The following is a 12157-nucleotide window of genomic DNA, read 5'->3' on the forward strand; positions in this document are numbered from 1 at the left end:
TGAAATTACTCAGTTTTAACTGTTTTAAAATGGTATTTTAGAACACTTTTTAGACTGCTTTTTAAAGAGTTTTAAAATAGCATTTTAATGTGTTTAAAATGTTTTATCTTTATACTTTTAAAATTACTTTTATTAATTCATCACTTTGAGAGCTAATATGAGCTGGGAAGCAATATGGAAATAAATAAATAAATTTGACCAAGCAAAGAAAAAAAAGGAAAACAGATCTATTCCATTAGTCCTCTGCATGCACCAGATGCTTTTTCCTCAGCTTTCATCTACATCCACACTGCAGAAATAATCCAGGTTGACACCAGTTTATTGCCATGGCTCAGTGCTATGGAATTCTGGGAACTGTAATTTGTTGTGGCACCAGAGCTCTCTGACAGAGAAGGCTAAATGACTCACCATATTTTATTTGGTTGAGTAGTTTTGTGCCTTCTTTTATATTTCCTGCCCCAGTTCAAATAAGGGAATGAATGTGTATGTGTATGGTTATATCGGTGAGGTGTGAGTATCTTCTGAAGGGATACTGGACCCAGAAGAACCAGGGCCAGCCCTGCATCATTCATGTAACACCCATTTTCATGGATTTCTATATTCTACCATTCTAATATATTCTACCATTCTCCCCAACTTCTGCCCCATCTTAATGCCTCTAGGATGGGCACCCGAGGAGCATGGTATTGCCTTGTACATCAGATATCATAAGACTCCATGTGAAAGGAAGTAGTCACCCCTCATGTCCATGATAACAACATTATATGCAATGACTGTAAAACTTACAATTGCAGTAACTCTACTTGCAATCAGTGGCATCACTAAGGTTGGCGTCACCCGGTGTCACTCCCCTCCATTGACTTCCACCCACCGAATCTTTACCAGTGTTTTATACTAATGTTACTCATGAATCATAATTCCTGCATATCACTGATTGTAATGGTAATAGTTGTGACATGAAACAACTAGCAAAATTAAAAATTATACTTTTAACTGCAGTATCATATGCACAGACTCAATACATTTATATGTATGTTGTTTCATGTGACTGATGTGAAAATTTGGTAAAAGATGATCTTTTAAAAAAAAGTTTAAAAGAAGAAAAAATAATTTTTAAAAGAAAATTTAAATGTAATTTTTTTAAAAAAAAATTATTTTGGAGGCCTCTTCTTTTTCCTCCCAGTGAGCCTTATCTCACTCACACCATCTCTTCTGCATTTTAAAGGGACACAGGCAAATGCCACAGCTCATTCATGTTTGAGAAGCAGTGGTGTCACCCTCGCTTAGGGTGTCACCTGGTTATCAAAATGAATTTCTTAGTGTTACAGTCCCTCAAGTTCCAATTTTGCAATTCTTTTCAAAGTCCTTCAAATTCCACAAGCACCTTTTTATCCTTATATGTTTTTTTAAATTGCCAAAACATGTAAATCTAGCACACAAAAGCTGTGGGTTATTCTGTTTCCTATATCAGAGAGACTGATTTTTCCTTTGTTTATTTGTTAATAGGAGAGTGGTATTATTTAATAGCTTTGTAAAGGGCTCAAAGGAAAAGTCAGTGGATAAATGAAGTCCTTTCAGTGACCTTCAGATAAGTTTTTGGCTTGTGTCCCAAATGAACATAAGCTCCTTTTTTAATCTTTGAAACACTGATCTGCTTTCAGCATCATAACTGAAATGAATATAGTTCCAAATACATTACAGGATGGGCTGGGTTAACTGTGTCATAAATCACTTTCCTTCCTTCCAAGGGTTTAGCAAGGATAGATACCAGGGTAGCATCTTACAACATAGTCATGATTTGGTGACAAGGGTCTACTGTTAAATATTAATTAAAACTAAAACTATCATCTGTTATTTTTCAGTGCTGCCAAGCTTCTGGACAAGAATATATTTACTGTCAGCACCCCAAATCCACTGCTTCCTTCTCCTGCAAGTCTTCAGTTCGCTCAATTGCAAGCCCAGCTTACTCTACACAGGCTAAAATTGGCTCAGACAGCAGTCACCAACAACCCAGCAGCTGCAACTGTTCTGAATCAAGTTCTTTCCAAAGTGGCAATGTCTCAGCCACTATTCAACCAATTAAGACACCCTTCCATGTTTAACACCTCACAGGGACATGCTGGAGGTCCTGGGGTTACTAGCAGTAGATTTCCACCTGGTGGATTACATTTTCCAACACAGAACACCACTTTGGCAGCACCAGCTGGAACCTTGGGGCCTGTAGGTAACCTTCAAAATCAGAACCCAAATACCGTGGTCATAAATCCTTTTGGTGGTGTAATATCTCAAACACCTGGACAACAGGCTGTAGTTATGGGTCTGAATAAAACTGGCATCTCCTCTGCTACAGGTGGATTTTATGACTATGGTAAACAACTATTTACTTCTGATGCTGAACAATGTGGCCAACATGGCTTTGCAGCCAGTGGGTCTCATTCAGTCCCAACTTCCTCTGGAGGCAGAACATATGATGGTCATTTTGTTAAACATGATAACCAGCTGGGATTTCAGAAAGAGTTTTATGGAGCCACTTCTAAAGGACAACATACAACTGTTATACAGTCTTTGACTTTTTCTGGTGACCCACATAATTGTCATCAGATTAGAACTCAAAAGGATGAAGCCGGCCCTGTAATTCATGAAACAGAAGCAAATAATCAGTGGGAAAATCCTTCTACTTTCTCTAGCCAAAATAAACATGACATCATGCCCAGTACCAGCATGTGGCCGTCAGCAAGTGTCCCGTATGAAATACGAAGTGATCTTTACAACCCCGAAGAACCAACGCCTGACACAAAGTTTAGTACTGGTACTCCACTTGTTTTCAGCAGAGCCAAAAGCAGTAAACAGAATTTCAATAACTCACGAATGAGACAGCAGCAGGAACCAGTTACACCTGATTTGACAGTGAAATCTCTTCAGTCACATGAGCTAAATGATTTTCCTAGTTTAGCCCCTGTTTGCTTTCCCCACATTTGTAATTTATGTGATAAGAAAGTCTTTGATATAAAGGTAAGTCTGAGATGCATTTCATCCTGCTTCTGGTATTTGGAAGTATGGTTCAGTTGTTTCAGCACCAGATCCCCATTGCATTTTTCTTTGAGTGGCTTCTTAAAATTGGGGGTTTCCTTCATTTTAGTAAGGATACTATTGGACAAATTATGTCTGTATAATACTGCCAAATTTTTAGCAGCAGTACTTGTGGGAAAGATCACATAAAAAGTTACATAGAAACTATAAAGGCAGCAGTTCAAAGTCTGGGACTGCAATGCTAACCCTATTTCATTTGTGTCCCACTTAAATCAATGGTTATTTCAAGATCGATGAGCTTAGGGGGAAAATCTGTTGAATGTACACAGAGCATATCTTTGGTAGATGCAGGTATTCATGAAAAAGTATTCTCATTTAGGATCAAATGTAACATGCTTTCCTTCAGCCATCTAATTGAGTTCCATTTATATGGAATCCAGATCCTTATATACAATATGGGAAGAGGTGTTTTAAAGTGCTAATATTATGGGAGTAATTAAATAACTCCTATGACAGACTTGTACGTATTCTCTTACATGCAGCCCTCATAAAAGAAACTCTATACTACAAATTCTGCAGTTCCTTATCTTTCCAGGGTACTATTGTAATAATTGGCCTCTGCTACCACTCCCCCATTCCCAGCTGTTACACATTTGAGGACTAGTTCAAATGTATAAGTGAAGGAAGAAGGTAAGTCAACAGCTAATTTCACTGGAAATCACAACATGCAGTTTAACAGAATGAGAAAAGTTGAATATCAGTGAGTTGAAGTATTCTCATGTTCTATCAAGTTGACCATCCATGTATTGTTGAATTCCAATTCCCATCTCCCTAACTAATCTGGCTAATGGAAAAGTATGATGGGAGTAGTAGTTCATCATCATCATCTGGAGAGCCAGTGGAAATGTTGGTAACTGGGCAAATAATTTTTTTTAAATAGATGTTGTTTAACCTTTGTAAGCATTTGATGGATGTAAAGTTATGGTAAGTTTATCCAAGCTTCTTGGCATTTTCTCTAAAGCAAACAAAACACAAGTATTGCAGGCAGGAAACCTGGCTGTGATACAACTTTCCCATATTTGTATTTTTAAGTTATAGGGCACCATGTTAATGTGTCTTCCTCACTTCATACCACAGGTCCCAAAAATGTCCAGTCTTCTTATAGTGCTCCTCCAGTGACACTCCAATAGCTGGAATAAAGAGTTCCAATTGCTGTTGAAGCTGCTTCTCCCAGCTACAGTGACATCACTGGAAGGAGCACAGCAGGATAGTTGGAAGGTTTCTGGACTCCAACTATGGCTAAGCTTTATGGATATTTGAGGACCCTGGGTTTGGCTTTCTGTATATTGACCCACACAACTGAAGAATTTATGTAGGTGCAGTCTGCATAATTTGTGAAGTTAATTGCTGGTCATACATTTTGCTGGCTATAAGATGTTTATGAATACAAAATCCTTTATTCATAGACAGCAGATTAGAATGGAATGTTAAAATAAATACTTATGTGTGTTAAAATATCTGAAACATGATGAATTTGTTTATTTGCCTCTGTTGTTATCACAATTTATATTTTCCTCAATGTTTTCACCTAGGAGTGGGATCAGCATATTAAAGGAAATCTTCACATTCAAAAATATATGGCTCTGTCAGAAAAGTAAGTTATTAATTTTTGACACACATTTGTGAATATAATGTGACTAAAGTTAATATTTTTTTAAATGTTGCCATTTATGTATAGAATATCTGTCATAACTACTATATGATATAATAAACAATAATAAATAAAATAAAAAAAATTATTTATATTTTCCCGACTCTCCCAGGTGGATTGAGGCAGGATTACAACCTAGTATAAATATATGATTACAATCTGGTCAGTGAAATATAAAAACATAAAACAATTAAACAGTTAAACAATTAAAAAACACATTATCGAAAGCGACAATGGGAGTAAGGTATTCCGATCCTAATCAAAAAGAGGATCCATGTATGTCATACAGAGTCAAGTGGGTATGCTCGTCGGAGGAGATCTGTCTTAACTGCCCTCTTGAAAATCTCCAAGGAGGTAGTAAGACGGATCTCTTCTGGGAGACTGTTCCATAATCTAGGAGCGGCTACAGTGAAGGTTCTTAGGGAAGTTGAAGCTAGTCTGGTCGTTTTTGATTCCAGCAAGTTCTTCCTCAATATTCTGAGAGTGCGGGGCAGATTATGTAGGGAGAGGCGTTCCCATAAGTAACTCGGGCCCAAGCCATGTAGGGCTTTAAAGGTAATAACCAACACCTTGTATTGCGCCCGGAAGCAGATCGGCAGCCAGTGAAGATCTTTTAAAATTGGTGTTATATAGTCAAACCTTGAAGAACCAGTGACCAATCTGGCTGCCACATTTTGCACCATTTGAAGCTTCCGAAGTAGCCCCATGTAGAGCACATTACAGAAATCAAGACAAGAGATTACCAGAGCATGCACTACTGCTTCAAGGTCCTTTTGGTCCAGGTAGGGGCACAGTTGGCGTACCAACCAAAGTTGGTACCAAGCACTCCTGGCTGTCCCATCTATTTGAGATGACAATTGCAAAGTCAGATCCAGGGGTACTGTTGGCGCCCCTAATCCAGGTATAGGGATATGCCAGCTGGTCCTGGACAGAGTCACACTCCCCTTAAAGAACTGTATCCACAGCTTGCGAGTGCTCCTAGACTCGTCGCTTCAGATGTCAGATCAGGTAAATGCGATGGTCAGGAGTGCTTGCTATCAGGTTCGATTAATACACCAGCTGTGTCTTTTCCTGGAACCAGGGGACCTGGAAACTGTGGTACATGTGCTGGTAACCTCATGACTTGACTTCTGTAATGCACTCTACATGGGGCTACCCTTATACCTAGTTCAGAAACTTCTATTAGTTCAGAATATGGTGATCAGATTAGTCATCGGAACAGCTAGAGATGACCACAAAACACCTAAAATCTCTACACTGGCTGCCTATTCGTTTTTGGACACAGTACAAGATGTTGGTGATTACCTATAAAGCCCTTCAGGGCCTGGGTCCAACCTATTTGTGAGATTGCCTTCTTCCATATAATCCACCCCACGCACTTAGGCCCTCTGGGAAAATTTTATTGCAGCCAACAAAGACTAGACTGGCTGCAGTTATCCAGAAGGCCTTTTCATCTGCCGCTCCCAAACTATGGAATGGCCTATCAGAAGAGATCCATAACATTACCAATCTGGACAGCTTTAAAAAGGCAGTCAAGACAGATCTTTTCCTACAGGCCTTCCCTGAGTAACTCACCTGGCCACCCACTGATATGGAGCATCATATGGAATACCCCAGGATACTCATCTCACCATTATTGACTGATTGTTTTCATTGAGAACATATTTTCTTATTGTTTGTGTGAATTATAATGTTCTTGTTTTGGAGGGAGGGATAATGGGTTTTACTTTCTATTGTTGTATTTTACAATATTTTATTTATTGCTGAATTTTATTGTTGTATTTTACTATGATGTAAGCTGCCTCAATCCTGATGGAGAGGCAGAATAAAAATAAAAATTCTATTCTATTCTAATTCTAATTCTATCTTAAACTTCTAAAAGACGGTTCAGTAATCCTTAAGAATAGCTGGTAACTGAATATTTAAACTATGAGTAATCCAATTTTTCCGATGGTGTTTCTGAATTCCACTCTTTCCCCCCTTTTTGCACTGATGTTAGGTGCATGTTAAGTTCAGCAGAAGGGATGTTGCACTCCTCTTCTCCAAATAACACATCTGTGTTTCATCATTCTGGTTCTGAAGGTAAATGGTACCATAATAATACATAATTTCATTGCACATTTACATGTACAAGAACTAATGCATACATATTAATATGCTTATGCTGAAAATTAAAGTTTCCTAAAAATCAGAAGTGTTTTGGACGTGTCTTTAGAATGTTTATGAGATCAAACAAACTTCATTTATATACCGCTTCATACTGCCTAAGCAGTGTCTAAGCAGTTTACAACTGTAAGCTAATTTGCCCCCAACAATCTGGGTACTCATTTTAGCGACCTCGGAAGGATGCAAGCCTGAGTCAAGCTTGAGCCCTTTTGCTGGTCTTGAACTCGCATCCTTGTGGTTTTGAGTGAGTGGCTGCAGTACAGGCATTTAACCACTGCGCCACCAGGGCTCCTATCAAAGAACAATGATACAGTTTTATATATTTATAATTGTGTTCAGCCCCCTCCCCCCCCCCAATGAAATCCTTCTTTAATTGGCTAGATCACCTTTCTAGCAACTCATTTGATAATGAATTGTATCATTTCCTCAAGAAGTCCTCTTCTATCATGTGAATTTCTTGGTAGTAAAATCAAGGAAAAATTCTCTATAACTTTGCAAAAGGATTTTATAGCCTCTTTGAGACTGTGAAAAGAAGATGGTAGCATAAGATTTCACAGATGTTGATTGTATCAGAGAGCTTGACCCACGAACTTCTTTCTCTCAAGTTGATCTCAAAGTTGCTACAAGATCCCTTTGTATATTTATCCAGACTAACACAGCTAAGTCTTTGATCTCTATAGTCAGAGCTGCCAGATTCTAAATCAATTTAAAAGTAGGCCTAATTTTATTTTTATGATTGTTATTTTATTTGATGCTTTTAATCTACTATCTGATACTGTTTTCCTAACACTAGATTCATTTTTTGTTCTATATGTCATTTCATGCTGTTTCTATTTTAATATTATTTGGGGTTTTTTTTGTTTTGTTTTGTTTTGTTTAGCTTTATATTTAAATACTTATTTGCCTCTCGGAAGGTTTTAAAGTGAAAAGGCAGGTTAAAATCCTTTAGGTAAATAAATAAATCTGGATTTTGACATCTGGGAAATCTAAATCAGTCCATCTAATAGTAGTGGTGGTTGCTGTGTTCAGGAACCTGAGAATGGCAAAAAGGATAAATCAGTGACATTCTGTTGTGTGACTGTGCAGTAAATTCCTTGCAGCATCATTATAGGGCAGCAATATTTCCTGGTTGGTTTGTTTGTTTAAAAAAACATCAATTTTTTAAAACACCTTTCCAGGCTTGGTGTGGGTCCTCATGCCAAAATTGGCTTCTGGACTATTAGAAGTCATCCAGCCCTAATTTATGGGCAGAACTTTGGTAGCTGTTGGGCCCCACATAGTAACATAAAGATTTACTTGGATTGACTTCTGCTTTCCCTATAAGTTCTTCCAGATTTTATAGTATATGTGTCTGTCTGAGCAACTGTTTGTGATCAGGCAAGCATGTGTCCTTGGCTTCTTGATGTTACACCCTGCTTTTTTTTTAGACTGTTTCACCCACTCCTTGACTAGCTTTGTTAGGGCAAAAGATGTAAATTTTGCATAAAGACTGATCGGACTTCAGCTAGTAGAAACTAATCAGGAAAGTGCTCACAGGAACATGGAGATCTTGAAATAAGATAGTGAAATTGTGGCACCTTACATTGTAGGGAATGGTATAAATATTTTTTTAAAATAAACACAGAGAAGCTCAATGAAAATGTCAACCAGTATTGTGAAACTTTTTGCTCATCATATCTCAGCATAACACTTCAGCCTGTAGAGCTGAAAAACATGCAGCAAATGACAACAAAAATAATTAGGTGATGGAACAACTCTCTCCTCTTTGAGAAAAGGTTACAATATTTGAGGTGTTTTAGTTTAGAAAAAAAAGTGAAAAAATGAGAGACATAAAAGAGTATTATAAAATTATAAGATTATGGTTCCTGAAGTGTAACATTTTCTCTTTCAAAATCCTAAAACCTGGTATCATCCAGTGAAATTAAATGGTGGGAGCTAAATGGTGTAAGAATTCATTTCTATAAGATGTGTTGTCTGCCACCTTGGATGGCTTTAGAAGGGGATTACACAAAAGTGTGGAGGATAAGGCTAGTAATCGTGGTGGATATAAATATTAAAGTATTATAGGCCCGTTACAAACAGGTGTAAAGTACGTCCTGGGGACGTACTAGGCTTAGGGAAAGTGCGTGCCTTACGCACGCACCTAACCCTAATACGTCCCCAGGACGTACAAAATGGCGGCGCCCGTTCCAAACGGTGGCCACCATTACGATGTCACGAGCGCGCTGCCTCCAAACAGGGCAGTGCGGATGTAACGTCTTTGCGCCGCGCGAGGGTGCATAGAATGCCCTTTCCGCTGCGCTAGAAGGAGCTCCGAAATGGAAGCTTCTTCAATGATTTGCGTCGCTGGCGCAGCCTTTAGACGGCTGCGCCAACAATGCAAGGGAGAAAGGGGCCAAGCGGCCCCTTTCTCCTCCTCCCTGCCGCCACCAGGTGTCCTTGGGGCTTGAAGCCCCAAGGACACCCCTTTCCAGGCCGCGGGGAAGCAGCCTTTTGCCGCTTCCCCGCGGCCTGGAAAGTGGCAGATCGGGGCCCCAGAGGCTGCCATTCTGGCAGCTGAGGCCCCGATCCGGCGGGGAAAGGAGCGCCTACAGGCCGCCCCAAAGGGGCGGTCTGTAACGCGCCATAGAGAGTTTGCCACTCAACACCTTCCAGACAGGATTCTTAGTACAGCCACATCTTGCTTGAGTTGTGGGCCTCCCGTAGGCACCTGGCTGGCCACAACAGTATTGGACTAAGATGTACCTTTTTTCTGATACAACTGTGTTCTTATGTTTATCATGCTCAGCTGAGGCAAGTAGGGATGTGTGAGATCTGTAGAATTGTTCCATTCCTCCAGAAAAGTTCAGACCACCATGCCTATAATTAGAGAAAAGATGTTTTGTAGAATGAACATTGTTGTTGCTGTGTGGCTTCAAGTAGTTTCCAACTGATGGTGACCCTATCATGAGGTTTTCTTGGCAAGATTTGTTCAGAGGAAGTTTGCCATTGCCTTTCCCTGGGGCTGAGAACATGTGACTTGTCCAAGGTTACCCAGTGGGTTTTATGGCCGAGTAGGGAATTGAACCCTCGTTTCCGGAGTTGTAGTCCAATACTCAAATTACTATGCCATACTGACTGTCATGGGGATATCCATTAGTAAATACAAAATATTGTTTGTTCGTTTGTTTGTTTTTGGTCTGAAGAGATGACAGAAAATGTTGCTTATTTTTTTTAAAAAAAAACTTCATTTTTTTAATACATCCACAGTTTACAGTTATCTACCTTTTTAACTGAATGTGTGTAATTCTTTTAGATTACCCTTTAAATGCTGGTTCAGGATATAACTCTGCATTTGGCCAGACATGTTCTACATTCTCTTCTATGCCACCTGGAGTAAACGTGAGTATATCACACAGTATATTGTTCTGTTGAAGCATTGTTCAGCATCCAGTTCTTGGTAAATATCAAGGTTTGCCCTGGTGGTGCTTGAGCAATTTAATGAAATTTCCTTGAACAACTTACAATATTTCTGATTAAATTCTGTACTGTATTTAGTTTGCTTTTGAGCTAGAGCTAGGACCATACAATGTGTAGAACATTGCAGTAATCTAAACTGGAATTTATCAGAGCATATACCACTAAAGCTAGGTTATCCCTTCCTTGGGCCACCAGCCAAAACTCCTAAAAAACATTTTGTGCCACTAAAGCCAGCTTTACCACAAATGACTATAACATCGAGGAGAAATTGCAAGCTATGAAGGTGTCCCTTCAAGAGGAATGCAGTCCCATCTTGAACAGGCTGAAAATCAGTCAGAAAAATCCATCTACCAACTAAGCATCACTCTGGCCTGGATATCAAAAATTGCTTAAAGAACCACTTCAAAAGAAGAAGAAGATCAAAGAAGAAACACATAAGCAATTCCTTTGAGAAATGTACAGACTGAAAATATAGTGTTATTTTCCCCCCAACATGAATTCCATACAGGGTACAGTAAATGTTACACATAATACCAAGTGGTTCAGTCACTGATCTGTGATAAATATTTGTCATAGAGGATAGAATGACTTAAATGCCATTCTGTCCTGTTGAACAAGGTGTTTATAGTTACTTAATCTGATTTGAATATATTTTGAACATTGTATGGAAAACTGGGATGTCTGAGATATACAATGAATAATTGGGAATAAGGAAGAAAAGCTTCCTGGAGGAAGGATTAAAGAAGAAAAGTAGTGTTGAGGTAAGAAGGCAAGTGAGATTGTCTTTAACATTTCTATTCATATTCAGAGCAGATTAAGAAAGTGATTTAAAATGCATGTTCCTGACTGGTGGCTCTTCTGTATCTCAATATGTTTTTTAATAATTTCAGCTGCCAGAAAAGAAAAGCTCACCAGGTCGTGTAGTACATATCTGTAATCTTCCTGAAGGAAGCTGTACAGAAAATGATGTCATCAATCTAGGACTTCCCTTTGGAAAAGTTACCAATTATATCCTTATGAAATCAACTAATCAGGTATTCTTTTCATTGTTGGTTATAAACAAACAGGAAATCGGCATTCATAGGACAGTTGTTCTCTATGAAAAATACAGTATTTTTGTATAGGTTGCACTCTGGGAATCATAGCTATGCTTAATAACTTTTACTCAATAGGGAAGGTCTCCATCCAGTTTGTCTCCTACATTCTTAGGACAAAATGGCTTTTGGGAAGGAATTATGTTGTCAAAATAGTAAGTGAGAAAATTTACAGTATATAAATTTCCAATGAAAGGTCTTTTTTGTTCTGACTATTCACTGGCTCAAAGGTCAATATATACTTTCCCCTTTTCAATCGTTAGCTTTAACTCTGCACATTGTGATTTGAATTAGCAGAAGTGGTTTTTGTGGCTTCCCACACTAGCTATGGAGGGCTTCTTTGGCCAGTCTTGGCAGGTAAACTTATGTGGTTTCTCTTAGGAGTTTATCACACGAAGGAGATCGGGGGTTTATCCCGTGAATATCCCAGAAATTGCATAATTGCACGAAATGATTTCACACAACATCACGTAAAACCACCATTAAAGTGGTCACAAAGAAACATTAACACACATCTTTTTACTTTTGGAATTTCAGCAACAGTGCATTTCCAATATCACTTTATTTGAGCAATTGCGTGTAATGAGCATTCATGCAATCACTCATTTCGCTTTATTTGCAGGATGCTTTAAATGCACTTTAATCTCTCATTAATGCAGAAATTAGCCCCAGTGTGAAAAACTCCTTAGTGTAGAAC

General features: G+C 38.7%; 1 protein-coding gene across 1 annotated transcript in view; it reads left to right on the plus strand.

Moving 5' to 3' along the window:
* The window catches only part of RBM20 (RNA binding motif protein 20), a 137562-nt gene that overhangs the window by 101511 nt on the left and 23894 nt on the right, over nucleotides 1–12157 (plus strand). Inside the window, exons 2-6 of the mRNA XM_089509870.1 lie at nucleotides 1863–3012; nucleotides 4623–4684; nucleotides 6741–6823; nucleotides 10203–10288; nucleotides 11257–11400. Of these exons, the coding sequence (XP_089365996.1) occupies nucleotides 1863–3012; nucleotides 4623–4684; nucleotides 6741–6823; nucleotides 10203–10288; nucleotides 11257–11400 (1525 nt within the window). The remainder of the gene's footprint in view (nucleotides 1–1862; nucleotides 3013–4622; nucleotides 4685–6740; nucleotides 6824–10202; nucleotides 10289–11256; nucleotides 11401–12157) is intronic.

Source organism: Sceloporus occidentalis, unplaced genomic scaffold (assembly GCF_023333645.1).
Source record: "Sceloporus occidentalis isolate IW3139 unplaced genomic scaffold, rSceOcc1.0.p SCAF_2, whole genome shotgun sequence".
Lineage (NCBI taxonomy): Eukaryota > Metazoa > Chordata > Lepidosauria > Squamata > Phrynosomatidae > Sceloporus > Sceloporus occidentalis.